At 40.2% G+C, this 14809-nt stretch overlaps 2 protein-coding genes across 9 annotated transcripts in view; one reads left to right on the forward strand and one right to left on the reverse strand.

Annotated features, from left to right (window-relative positions):
- Positions 1-14809, reverse strand: part of RALGPS2 (Ral GEF with PH domain and SH3 binding motif 2) — a 397229-nt gene that overhangs the window by 97846 nt on the left and 284574 nt on the right. The window lies entirely within an intron of this gene.
- Positions 1-14809, forward strand: part of ANGPTL1 (angiopoietin like 1) — a 49682-nt gene that overhangs the window by 8553 nt on the left and 26320 nt on the right. For all 3 annotated transcript variants that reach the window (XM_073593378.1, XM_073593377.1, XM_073593376.1), the window contains one exon: positions 3387-4243. In XM_073593378.1, the coding sequence (XP_073449479.1) occupies positions 3418-4243 (826 nt within the window). In that variant the 5' untranslated portion in view covers positions 3387-3417. The remainder of the gene's footprint in view (positions 1-3386; positions 4244-14809) is intronic.

Genomic DNA, 14809 nt, shown 5'->3' on the forward strand with positions numbered 1-14809 from the left:
TGTGGAGAACATCAAACCGGCCAAACCTTTCACATTTTAGAGAGAGATAAGGTGTTGTATATTTAAATCACGCCAACAGCTACAATAAAAACCAGACAAAAAAGGTATACATGCCTATATAGAAAATGAGGTAGCCGACAACTACTTTTCCTGAGAATCTTCGCAACGACCGCCCTATGGCAGATTTACTGCTACAGGGAGGCCATTCTGTGCAGAATCATATATATGTGTGATTATGCACTTCTGAGTAGAGAGCACGCACACACGCCGCTTCTGCTGTGATTAGTCACAGCAGAAGCCAACCAGGGGGTGCCAGCCAATGGTTGTCCGCCAGCACCCACTGATCACCGAAGAGAGAAACTGGACAAGAGCTTTGTAAATAATGCAGAGCTCCGTCCTGAAGTGGTGATGCGATGGATTTTCTTTCTCTGCAAAAGCAGGGAAAGAAAATCCATCACATCCCTTAGTAAAAGCACCACACAAATACACTGGCTAAGCACATATTTAATTATTTGATCACCCTAGATGTTTAACACCTTTCCAGCCAGTGTTATTACTACAGTGACCGTGCATATTTTTTTTAGCACTAATCACTGTATTAGGGTCACTGGTCCCCCCAAAAAAGTGTCAAGTGTCCAACAGTGTCAGATTGAATGACACAATATCGCAGTCCCATTACAAGTTGTGGATTGCCCATAATACTAGTATTAAAATTATAAAATATATATATATATATATATAAATGTAGCATAATACATATTGGCATGAAACTATGAAGAAAAGCTTTTTTTTTTTTTTAAACCTTTTGTATTGGATAGGTTTTATAGCAGAAAGTAAAAAATATGCCTTTTTTAAAAATTGTCAATCTTTTTTGCTTATAGCGCAAAAACTAAAAAAAAATGCAGTGATCAAATACCACCAAAAGAAGGCTCTATTTGTGGGGGAAAAAATTACAAATTTTATTTGGGTAAAGCATTGCATGACCGTGTAATTAACAGCCAAATCGCAAACAAAAATGACCTGGTCATGATCGGGGGTAAATCTTCCGGAGGTCAAATGCCTAAAGTATAACTAAACCCCCTTCGGTGCACAAATATATATTTAAGGTTTCCCTTGAGTGTTCCTGTATAAGGGTGGCTAAGCTAGCCCAGTATGGTCTCTAGTGTAGCCTCCCTCCATGGAGTATTCCCATTGTTTACTACAGTAGCACATGCCAGCCTAATACTAGGGCATCAGCAAGCTGCTTCTATGACAGTGCAACCTTGTCCACAATGTAGCTGGCAGATAGTGGTTCCAGTACATTGTAAAGCCTTTGCTCACTGGGTCCATCCAGGCTAGCAATGCACAGGACCATTTTGATATGACCATTAGAGTGAAATACTGTATTTATCGACATATAACACGCATTTCATTTTAAGAAGAAAGTTTCAGGAAAAAAACTCACATTTTAAATAAAGACGTTGAAGCAAAATTAGGGTCACAATCAATGCAGCCTCACCAGTGCCCATTTGCAGCCATTAAATTGCCCAAAAATGCAGCCTGCTCAGTGCCCATCTGCAGCCTTACCTTTCCCATCATTGTAGCCTCGCCAGTGTTGGATTATCACTGCTGTCTCTGAGGGAAGCGGAGGAGCAAGCGCCGCTGAATTACACAGAGCCACGCTCTCTTGTGTACCCGGCGCTCCTTCACTCTCAGCCACGCCTCCTGACCCTGCTCATATGATAGACAGAATAGTGGCCCAATGCTGGGCCTGGAGGCGTGGCTGTGCGTGACAGAACGCTGGGTACTCAGGAGATTGCAGCTCTATGTAATTCAGCGTCGCTCGCTCCCCTTCCCTCAGAGACAGCAGGGATCGGCGTATAACACGCACACGCGTTTTCCCCCTGATTTTCAGGGGGAAAAGTGCGTGTTATACGCCGATAAATATGGAAACTGGTGAATAAAAGATTTTTAAGCTTGTTCTGCATAAAAAGAACATGAGGTAAGCAAAAGTATTTAAAGATAGACTTGCTCATTTCTTTAAATGTGAAGGTTTAATACAACTTTAATAATTTTAGGCTACAATGTATTTACAAAGGGAAGATGGGACATTAAGTCTTCAGTATTACTAGACAGAATGTCAATGGCATATTTAAAAATTTGAATAACTAGAATACCCCTGCTAGTAGGTTAAAATGTTACCCAATATAAAATAGGGCTTTTATTACTCTAAAAACTAAAGGCTTTGGATAGACTTTAATTGAAGCCACTTTTACTTATTAAGGTTTATAATAAAACAGAAGTGTTTTGAGATTTTACTTTTTAGTAAGAGGCTACCTTTAGAAATGTAGATTGTGTTAAATTGTTTTATAAGTTCTAAAACCGTTCTACCCATTAAGGGTCATTCGCATCTATAGGTTTGCCAGTAGTGTAATAATGTATATGCAAGAATAGTCACGAATACATATCTGACTATATAGGCTGTTCAAGTAGGACAGATGACTGTGGCAAGTAGTAGATGATTTTGTGGGGTCTTGGCATTAGAGAGCCTAAGAGAATGCATTTTTCAAGGCAGGTTTAAATGTACCTCTTTTAAAAAGGAGAAGTAGGGCCAAAGCTCTTTTAGCCCTATTTCTCCTGTGGGTCACAGGAGTGCACTTCTGCACTCCTGTGACCCCTATTCAGCTGGCAGCGGTCTAAAGTCATCTGATGTGACTGAGCCATTTCAGGCTCTAGAGAGATCCCAGCTTTAATGTCAGGATCCACCCAGATGCTTGGCCAGCAGCTGGCTCAGCCTCTCAGCACACCTCAGAGCCTGAGCCAACTGCTTCTGCCCCCTGCACAACATGGTGCTCTAGGGAGTGCTGGAGGGACAGAGTAGAGAGCTAGTGACTGACAGTCACTAGCTCTCTGCTACTTAGAAGCGGCGGGGACCAGATGCAGCATCAGACTGAGGCTGCATCCAAGTAGGTGAGTATTTGTGTGTTTTTTTAAAATTCCAGAACTTCTCTTTTAATACTAAAAAGGAAGCCAAGATGGATTTCTCCTGTACTCAGCAAGACAATGCTGGAGGTGATAGGAGGGGACTAAGTAGGGTTTTTACACCAATTATCTAAGCTTTAAAGGGCTGTGGGCAGAGATATCGTTGATAGGAGTATCAAGGGTGCCAGTATTTAAACAGGAAAAAAAAGCCTTGTCACCCCAAAGTATCCATCCAGTGATTTTAGTGTCAGGATCAACAGGTATTTACAAACTATTCCCGGGAGTACTTAGAAATACAGAGCTCAGCCAACCTGGTATGGGCAGTAGTTCCACTTTAAGGCTATAAGAATTCTGCTGAAAACTCTCCAAAAGAACAAACACATTACAGCTGCCAAAAATAACTAATTCTACCTTCTCTGTTTTAGTTGTTTGGACAGCAGTCTCCACCGGATTAAGATGGACACCACCTTGTGGACATTAAAGGTGTTACTGCTATCTCTGTTTACTGCAGGACACTGTGCAAAAGGCAAGTCAGAGAGCCAAAGTGGAACTTCAAAAAGACTTGCTCGGTCTACAGACTATGTGGAAAATAATGAAGGAAAAAGGTGTGGCTATACATTCTTGGTACCCCAGCAGAAAATCACTGGGCCAATATGTGTCAGCACCAAAGGACCTGGGCCAAATAAAGACCAGGTGACAAGAATGGACTTGGAAAATGTTAAAGACTCACTAACTAAGCAGAGGAGAGAGATGGAGATGCTACAAGTTCTAGTGGATGTTGATGGGAATATTGTTAGTGAGGTGAAGTTACTGAGAAAAGAGAGCCGTAACATGAACTCCCGCGTGACACAGCTTTATATGCAGCTCTTACATGAGATTATACGTAAAAGAGATAATTCTCTAGAAATTGCTCAGCTAGAAAACAGGATCCTTAATGTAACGGCTGAGATGCTTAGAGCAGCCACGCGGTACAAAGAACTGGAAGGAAAATATGCCTCCCTTGTCGATTTGGTCAACAACCAGTCTGCCATAATAACACTTTTGGAAGAACAGTGCATGAGGGTCTTCTCCAGAAGGGATAGCCAGGGGTCACCACCTCTTGTACAGGTGGTGCCACAACACATCCCAAACAGTCAACAGTACACACCTGGACTAGCAGGTGGAAATGAGATTCAGAGGGACACAGGATACCCAAGGGCCAGGGACAGTCGGCAGCCACCGCAAGCTCCAGTGCCAACAGTTAGTCCATTTCGCGTGCCTCCAGTGACTGTGATCAATGAAGGTAATGTATATGGTCATATACAGAACACTTTGTTGATTTACTGACACTAATCTGTAAAAACTCTTGCCAGTAACCTACACAGAATTCCAATTTAGCCTTGTGGTATCGGAAACATTCTGGTGGTTTTTATTATGTGCCAGCTCAACATAATATTCCTAACCACAAGAGCTGCTCAATGGGATCTAAATGCATATATGGTCAGAAGGCATTAACACTTACTGATTCAACAGTACATCAAAAAGGAATAAGAGCATGCTAGGGAGAATTTGTGCCCAATCTACCTGCCTTGCCCTCGTTTTTACCACACATATTTGGCTATTTACAAAAAGAGAGACACAGAAAGAAAAACCATAATGTAATAATTTTACATTGCAGACAAATCTGATACTGTAAGGCATATTAAAACTTTTTTTTAAAATACATATTTTGTTTATATTTTTCCATTTGTATAATTCCTTGTGTTCATTACCTTTTGCAATGGGGGTCAGCCTTTAGCAATCTAAAAGACAACTTTGGAATTTTCACAAAGTAAAACAGAGCTTTCTCCCTATTTTCACAAAGGTACTGAAAGCAAACCGGTCATGGGTTCACAGCAATCAAAGTAACTTCATGTGCATGGCAACTAAACTTATCTCAAATGCCATTTTCCAATGAACATGTCTAAATATAGATGGTTTTTGCAAGGTATTACAGACTGCTCCACAGATGCTCGATACAGGAGTTCCAAGAGTGGTTTTAAATATAAATATATTAGGGATGCGCCGAAATTCTGACAGCCGAAACATATCGGTGAAAATTATGTTTTTGGCATTTTGCCGAAAGAGAAGGTGGAGATAATGGCGGCGAAAACGCATGCGATTTTGCCAAGACTTTACTGTGCTTATGGTGTGTTTTTCATAGGTCATGTGACTCAAAAAACACAACAAAAATTTAACACGGTGCATCATTGATGCATTCTTGCTGTATTTCCAATGCATTTCAATCAGCAGGTGCTTTTTTTTAACTCACTAAAAATAAAGCAAGCAAGATTTTTAACACCACAACGGAAGTGCAAGTGACCAGTGTGAAGACATACATAGAACTTAAAGGGATGCATTTTCTTGAGCTTTTCTTGTGCAGATAAGAAATTCATATTCATGTAAATTCATATGAAATTAATTAAAAAGTCGAATACAATTATATATAAAATGATATATATATTTTTTTTAAAACTGTCATTCGGTTTCGGCCAAGTGCATCCTGAATTTTTGGTTTTCGGGACCAAATTTCCATTTTGTGCACCTCTTACATTTATTATTATTTAGATGTCAAGTTGCTGCCCTATTATATCACATTTTAAATAAGTCACCATTTTAAAAAATGAAAGTCATCGTCAAAGATTTTAATTGCACTTGATGTGCATTTAGGCTGGTTTATAAGCCTTTCTATGTGTGCAAGTAAATGTGCAATAGTGCACGTAGATGTGTTTTAGTGCATTTACCTGCACACACTCGAACAAATGTGAAGGGCAGTTGACAAGGTTGAAGTCTTTAGGAAAAGGTATCCCTGAGGGGTTCCATGTTCTTTGCATTAGCAAAGTGAGAATCCGTGTGCATGGACATAGAAGGAATATTAAAATATGCTCTTAATAGCACTCTAATGTGTTTACTTGCCTTCTTATGGAAGGTCAGAAAAAGTCAAGCAGCTTCTGTGTAATGCAGATCCTGGTGAAATGAAAGCATGAATATAACGGCAACAAATCTCTGAGAGGATCAGCATGGTGTAATCTGCAGATGGTAGAATGTCGTCAAGACTTCCGAGAATCTATAATTACACAGTGATGTAAATATAGCACACCGTGACATCTCCACAAGCTATTTAAATGGTGTTCAATTGTTTTAATAAAAGTACAAAACATCTTCCCTTAGAAAGTAAAGTAATAGCTTGACCTCTGTTAACTTCGTGTGTCCCCTCACAATTACTGTGGTTGCAGTAATTGTGAGGGAACAGGTGGTGAGGTGGGCCATGGAGGGGAGTTTATCAACTACAGACACTGTAGACAAACAGGTGTTTTATTAATACACCAACAATGTCAGAGACCTGCAAATGACACAATGCTGTAAAGTATCTGGAGCATGGGTCTAGTTCAAAGGCCAAACATACGATTCAAAAATGTATCCACGACCATTGTTACATAAGCAAATCTCTGCATGCTCAGGCAGATCAAACAAGACTAATTTCCCCATCATTCCAGAGTACTAAAGTAGTACTAGGCTACTAGGAACCAAGAAAAAAGGATTACTATGTTAAAAGCCCCCCCCCCCACTTATAGAACTCCGGTATAACCATAAAAAAAAAAAAAAAACTCATTAGTACACCCCCTAACACAAAAAACTGTTAATACAATTTTAATATGCTTACCATTGAGGTGAAAAATCTATGGTAATTGAATTTTAATTATGTCTCTAATTCAAAAGGTAGCAGCATCTGCTTTGCCAAGGTGGTGATGTAACAGCAGGGATTACATCATATCCTCTCCTCTCTCTACTGTAAAAGGAAATTACAGTTCCAATCAATCACAGGGAATTGTAATGAATGTGGGCGGGTACACTAGGCCTGTACATGGGTAGTGTGTCAGAGTCTCACCCACCACAGCAAGTTACTGCTTCCTGGGGAAAACTACAGAAGGCGTGTGCCAAGACCAGTGGCTGGGGGAATAGGGGGCATTATGGCTATTGGTCATACAAACAGGAAACCAAAGAGAATTAACAGTTTGATTTGAAAATGAATAGGCTATGTCAGGGCAACTACTAAACCAGAACCCTGTCAGATAAGATGTAAAGTAATTGCATACATCCTCCCCATTGATCCTGGGAGTGGTACATTTTTTTTTCAAAGTAGCCACTTATGTCACAGAGAATAATCAAGTTTTTTTTTTTGTTAAATGCAGCAACTAAAAACTGTCCAGAATTGTTACTGAGCAAGGCTAGAGGGATTTAGGTATCCAACAAAATGGCCAGAATCCTGGAGTGCAGCTTTAAAATCTGTTGAGTAAGCCACAGTTTAAAATGTGTGTAATGGTCCATTGAGAGGGGAAAAAAATGTATTTAAAGGGAGACCTTTCCCTCACGAATACACCCACTATACTAGTAAAGAGCGGACCAACTGCTGTGACATTAACAGTAATATCCGATTTACATTTTACCCTACAGCCACATAAACATGTGAGCAATGTGCAAAACTGACAGGCGTAGATGTGGGAGCGAGTTCACTGGGTCACATTTCAGGCTGAATTCAGTCCAAAGTAAACATACCGAGAAAGATAAACCCAAGTAAAACAGGAAATTGTTTCTTTATTGTTTCCCTACTGTGGAAAGTATTTTTAGGAAAATATTTACAATGATATTTTCTACAGCACAATTTATCTTTCTAGAATATTTCTTCAAAAAATTAATCCATGTGCCGACACCTGTAAGGAAAGGTTAGCTAGCTGACCCTAGTTCTGTGCAGAAACAAGTTACACATTCCTGGTACCCTATCAAAATGCTGCCTAAAGTTAACCATTTTCATTTACCAAAGGACTGGTATTTCAATGCAATGGTTATAAGGGATGTACAGCACCAACAGTTTGTGCAGCACTTACAATACAGTTAAAGACAGGAGGGTTCTGTAAGTGAGAGCTTACACAATTCTGCCATTCTGCAAGACTAGTTTAGCTCGAACATCCTGCACCACAGAAGAGTGACTCAATGGTCACACATACAATCCAACAAGAGTGCCAAACAAATATCCAAGTAAATCCAAATATCAAAAGTCCAAGGTAATTTTATTATAAAATGGATTCATAGCAGAATAGAGCCCAGCATAGTGCCTCTATTCTGCTATGAATCAATTTGATCATTAAGTTACCTGGAACGGTTGAACATTGGTTTGTCGCTCTCATTTGGATTTTATGTGTGTGGATTCTCAGCTCTGGGTCCCTTCCCTTTTTCCTGAGGGTCTCCCCATTTTAAGAAGAGCTGCCGAACTAGAGGCAGTGTGCCCAGTGACAATTTTAGAGACCTTTAGAGAATCTGCTGCCCCGTTTGTTTTGTTAGTGACTCAATGGAAGCAGAAAGGTAGCACAAGCAAAGGAGATTCCAAAGTGAGTGGTGTCAATGTAATTATAGAAAAACAGATCTGAAACTTCTGTGGATTATGTCATTCAAAATGGATTATGTAGTTTAATTGTGTACTGGACTTTTTTTTTCCTTAAGGTTAGACATGTAAGCAGTGGCAGCCACTCATAAGGGGCACCGCCTCCTAATCTCCATGCCTGACGCATAGATTTCAATGCTTTTTTTGTTGTTTTTTGAAGCACATAGCCTGAGGCTTTAATTGGCTTCAAAAAGGGTGGGGTTGGGGCGCAGAGCACTGTGCCCTGAGCCCACCTACTTGTGTGACATTAGTGAATATATATTCGCTAAGGTTTTCCTGCTTCTCCTCCTGGACAATCAGGAAGCGGGTCCTGAGACCTGATTGGCCGGGAGAAGCGACCACCAGGACTCAGGAGAAGATGCAGGGGGAAGCCATCAAAGCCAGGTAATGGATGGGGTAAGTGCGAGGCTGGCTGGCGGCCTTGGTGGGCGGAGTGAGGGGGCCAGGTTTATTTGTAAGAAAGTATATACAATTTCTAACATCTTTGCCACATACAGGGTTATTCTAAATGCCAGCTTACAGTTTATGATTTTTAGTTTAATGAAAAGTGCTATATAGTTGGTTAGCATAGGTTACTTTTTTGCAGAAAGTGCTTACTGTGTCATTAAAAGTCACTGCAAAGGGCACCAAGAACATGCGAAGTACACAGTGATCTTAATGGGATAGGCAGAGTATTACAGAAGTTTGCATACCTTATATATTTGTACTGCCAATAAGAATTTGCAATAGAGCACTTCGTGATTAATCTACAAATTGCATTGATATGAAGAGCCTGTTTCTGTTTCAATGGCACCAGTTGTTAAAGACTTCAGCATACACCAAGCTACACCTTAATTTTTGTTCTAAGGTACTTACAGTCCAAGCATGTTTTAATCAATGGTAGGAAACCTAAAAGGAGCCCATAATAAAATGTCCATAAAAACGTTGCACACTGTGGGGTCAGTGTAGGAGGAAGCCAATGAACCTGTTAGTATAATGTCACCTCATACAGTGTAAAATGTCAGAATATATAAACACATAAAAAAGAAAAGATATAAAACCCCATGCAGTTAATGCCCTGATAGAAAATGAAGCCCAGTATCCCAAAACAAAGCTGAATTCCAGGAATTCGGACACTATTTAAAAATGCAGGCATACTAGGAGTTAACCACTTAAGGACCGAGACTCTTTCTGAGATTTGTTGTTTACAAGCTAAAAACATGCTTCTTTTGCTAGAAAATTACTTAGAATCCCCAAACATTATACTTTTTTTAAAACACCCTAGAGAATAAAATGGCGGTCGTTGCAATACTTTGTCACACCGTATTTGCACAGCGGTCTTACAAGCGCACTTTTTTTTGGGGAAAAAATACACTTTTTTTAATTAAAAAATACAACAGTAAAGTTAGCCCAATTTTTTTTTTTTATTGTGAAATATAATGTTACACTGAGTAAATGGATACACAACATGTCAAGCTTCAAAATCACACCCGCTCGTTGAATGGCGACAAACTTTTACCCTTAAAAATATCCACAGGCGACATTTAAAAAATTCTACAGGTTGCATGTTTTAAGTTACAGAGGAGGTCTAGGGCTAGAATTATTGCTCTCACTCTACCGATCACGGTGATAGCTCACATGTGTGGTTTTGAACACCATTTTCATATACTCACGTATGCGTTTGCTTCTGCATGCCAGCTCGTCGGGACGGGGCGCATTTAAAGAAAAAAAAATTTTTTATTTTTTTTTATTTGATATTTTTTCTTTTTTCACAGTTTTTTTTTAAAAAAAGTGTCACTTGTATTCCTATTACAAAGAATGTAAACATCCCTTGTAATAGAAAAAAAAAAACATGACAGGACCTCAAATAGGAGATCTGGGGTCAAAAAGACCTCAGATCGCATATTTACACTAAAATGCAATATATATATATATATATATATATATATATATATATATATATATATATATATAAAAAAAAAAAAAAAAAAAAAAAAAAAAAAAGTCATTTTAAAAAAAATGGGGAAAAAAAATGGCCCTGTACGACGTCGCTTCCGCCCTGCAATGATATGGAGACAGGTGGGGGCCATCTTCCCCTCACTCGTCTCCATGTCAGGCAACAGGAAGGATCTGATTGCCTCCGCCACTGCTGATGGCTCCGGTAAGCAGCGGGAGGGCAAGGGATCGCGATGGGGGGCCCTCTCCCGCCGCTGATAAAAGTGATCTCGTGGTGAATCCGCCGCAGGAGACCACTTATCTTAAACCGGACCTCTCACTGAAAAAGAGGATACCGGGGTTATGGCAGCTAGCTGCTGCCATAAGAACGATACTCCCCTTCAAACAGCCGACGTATAACGACAGTGGGCAGTCCGGAAGTGGTTAAAGTAGAAGTAAAGGCAAAAATGTTTTTCATTTTGGATAGAGCAAGGGAGGATTAAAACCGGTCAGATTTTTTTTCATCATTTGTGTCCCATTTCAGAGATTTCTCTTAATTTCCTGTCCCATAGCCAAACAGGAAATGAGAAGAAATCCCTGCAAATTAAGGGAATTCCTTGTGGACCCCCAGGACACCAGAACTAGTGTCCCTATTGGAATATTTCCCCTCCATTACTTTTCTGGGGACAACCCAAAACTTGGGATTTCTTTAACTTTCAATAATAATGGTAAACAGAGATAGAGAATTGATAAAATAGAGAAGGGAAACCTCCTTAAGGGGGTCACAGACGGCAATAAAAGCTGACAGGGGTTCTAATCCATCTCCACTCTATGCAAAACTAAAAAAAAAAATAAAAAAAAAAGTTATGCCTGTAGTTATACTTTATGTCCAGCAAGGTGCATGGACTCTTGGACTTAAGTCTATTTACATCTTACAGGTTTATGGCACTCCTGGAGGAGACACTAGGGGCTATGAGAGGAGAGAAGCCCACAGCAGTTTTGCCCACCCCTCTGGTCTGCTGCCCATTCACAGAAGCCTTTTTTTGTGAAAAAGTTAATCTAACACAAAGGCTTCTGTGAGTGGGCAAGAGGAGGAAAGGGGAGAGCATAAAAGCGGCATCAACTCTGCAACTGAGGGAGCCAAGACCAGAAGGACCAGATTTGGAATCTCTGAACTGTCTTCTGGGAGCTCCATAAACTTGTCAGATGCAAATGAAAAAAATAAGTCCAGGACGTGACATGTACCTCGTTGGACTTCATAGTATGCCTGTATTTTATTTTTTTTACAAAGTAGCTGAACTCCTTTAAGGCACGGTTCACACTAGTGCGATGCAAGAACCCAGCGAATCCAATGCGGATTCCCGCATCGCACCTGAATCGCACAGTGGTTCACACCGAGATCTGCAAACTGCTGTGGGTGTCCATGTAAAGTTAACGACACCTCCAGATCGGTTCTCAGTGCGAACTGTCAAATGGTGCAGTTAACGGATTGCATAGGTGTGAACACCCTTCCGATCAGATTCCAGCGTGGACCAAAAAAAGGGTCCTGTACCATTTTAGTGTGAATGCAATGTGATTTCAGCCAGTTTGTATGGCAGAAATCGCATCGCACAGACATCACATGTGATCTGCACAGCAATGCAAATCACATGCGATGTCTGGCATCGCACTAGTGTGAATAGAGCCTAAAGCTTTAAAGTAAACCTGTAAAAAATTCTAGGGAATTTATACTGGGCCTATAACAAAAAATGTATATGCAGAGGCTAACTTCAGTGAAAGCCACATCACCAAACAAATCAGGAAACCAAAGATATAGATAAACTGAAGTTCTATGCAAATCAAGTGTAGTTTATCCCTGTTCCCTTGGGACAGATTTACTTAAAAACCACCACATTTGCAGGAAAAAAAAAAAAGAAGGAGCACCTTTGCATTGTCACACAAGGTTCTAATTGTTTATATGCAACCGAAAACATTGTGTGAATCTAACAAAACACAACTACTTCTAAACAAGTCATCATTCAATCCACGTATTCAAGGAACTATATAATCTATGCAAAACATGTCATACTCCCTCAATTCATGAAGGGTGGTGCAGACACTCATTAGAAGTATCTTGCCTATGTACAACATAAGTTGGTGTATGGGATAGATTGATCTACAGAGTCAGCACTATTCACATGACATGGGTCTTGTTAACTTCCAGCCTAGTTTAAGAACTTTATGAATGTGTTGTGTTGGAACTGTCACACAGCTTTTTTTGAATTTGGCATAAGAGTGTCATACAGCCATAATGCCAGAGCTGCATTGCAAAGCCTTTATCAAATTACACCCATTGTTTTTCCAAGATATTATTTCACATACAATTACACAGCTCCCAATTGTCCATGTTTTGGAAATAAATCTCCAAGTTCTTTAAAGTGGATGTAAACCCGAAATTTTTTTTTTTTTGATATCATACTGTAGAGTATAAGATTTGCTATCATTTGAGCCCAGTCTTGCCACACAGAGTTAATCCATCTCTGAGCAATCCTCTTATTGTTCAGTGAGAGAAATCTTGACAAACTGACAAAAACTTTGTCAAATCCTCCCCCTTGCTGTGAGTGACAGGTGATTTACATATCTCGTGCACTAGCCTAAGACACAGGCATGATTTTTTAATTCCCTCCCCCACTCCTTTCTTCAGCAGCTCTACAAGGATTGGCTGTTCCACACCTCAGCATGATTTTCATGCTGAAGTCATGTGGTTACTTTCCTGTCTTTTCACTGGATGTTAGAGATCATAGCAGAAGTCCAGTTAGAAATACACAGGAGAAAATGCATATTGACAAGGGGAGTGTAGAGGTGGGCGGGGAGTCTACTGACTTCACGACTCCACCCACCGAGCTTCAGACAACAGACCTACCCACAGAATCTGCAGTTTTTCAGCTCTCATAACAGACAGAGGGGAGACATTTGACAGGTAAAGATACATGCAGGAGACATGTATATCCTTATAGATAACCCCTATGGCAATAGTTTAGAAAGGATGACATTGGGTTTACATCCACTTTAAATTCTCAGCTGTCCCTTAATTAGGTTGCACGTGCAAAGCTGAATAAGCAATTGTTTTTTAACTTTCAAACGTTTAATAAACTTGCCAAACTTTAATTTATTGAATTGATATTTTCAAAGGTTAGTAAAGGGAAACTAATATTGAAAAAATACTAGTGAGTTGACCTGACAATTTTTTAAAGAGTTCTTGCTTTGTGCAATTGGGAGTGAATCTTTGTGTCTATTTTGCATTTCCATCGTTCCCATTTCAGAAAGTTTAGAAGAATGAAACTTTGTAATTTAAAATGTCACATTCTTTCTAATCTGCATGTCCTAGTAAGGAAGAATATTGTGTGTCTGCTTCATGCCAGCTCCTTCCTAGCTCAATCACGTTCATAGGGATTTAGCAGCCTACTTGTGAGAAGCATGCCTGGGCTTTGTTGCCAGGGAATTGGACACGGAAGCTTCCTAACAGGAAGTCAATCTAGCATGAAGGTTGCAGAAGTTTAACAATGTCACAAAGATCACACACAGATGTGCAGTGCAGCCTCTTGATCAGGACATGGGAAATTACAGCAACAGCATCTAGGAGTACAGTGAACAGCTGAAGACCAGAGACAGAAAGGAAGGGAAAAGATATCCAAAGTTTATTTGATATGATTTTTCATTATACCACAGTAAGATTATTTTTCCCTCCCAATGTTAGAGCATTGGGAAATATATTGGAAGCAATATCAAGGAAAATATATATATTCATTATTTTTCATCATCAACAAGCATGCACAAAGATCTATGGCTGCAAGTGTAAAACATCTGCATTATTACACACTCACTTTTGTTTTGTGACTTTTGTTTTATGTTCTTGCCTCCAGTGATCATAGGGCTCTCATGGTTTGTTGTATTTCTGATCGGCTTTGATAAGCATAAAAGTGGATTAAGAATTATTACGCACTTGGATCAAAACACCTACTGTAAACAGTTTCTCAGTGTAGGAACATGTGTCTTTTGGTGCTGATAATTCCACTACCTGGACAAGGCAACTGTCTTCAGGGGTTACTTTAGTGTTAAAGGACTTGTAAAGGCACTCTGCATTAAGATATAAAACCTTGTGTGTAGCAGCCTCCCCAGCACCCTCTAATTGCCTACCTGAGCTCCTTCTCTCTACTGCAATGGCTAAGATCCCTCAGCCACTCAGTACACTCCCTCCTGATTGGCTGAGACAGAGCAGCGGGCTATTAGCTGTCACTCAAAGTCAGTCAGCCAATCAGCGGAGAGAGGAGACGGGGCCAGGTCAGGGCTATGGTCTGAATGGGGACACAGAGCTGTGACTCGGCTTGGATGACAACCTGTAGCAAGCTGCTGGCTGAGGGGGAACTCAAAAGAGGGAGGGGCCAGGAGCAGCAAAGAGGGACCTGAGAAGAGGAGGATCTGGGCTGCTCTGTGCAA

This window comes from Aquarana catesbeiana, linkage group LG07, assembly GCF_042186555.1.
Source record: "Aquarana catesbeiana isolate 2022-GZ linkage group LG07, ASM4218655v1, whole genome shotgun sequence".
NCBI lineage: Eukaryota > Metazoa > Chordata > Amphibia > Anura > Ranidae > Aquarana > Aquarana catesbeiana.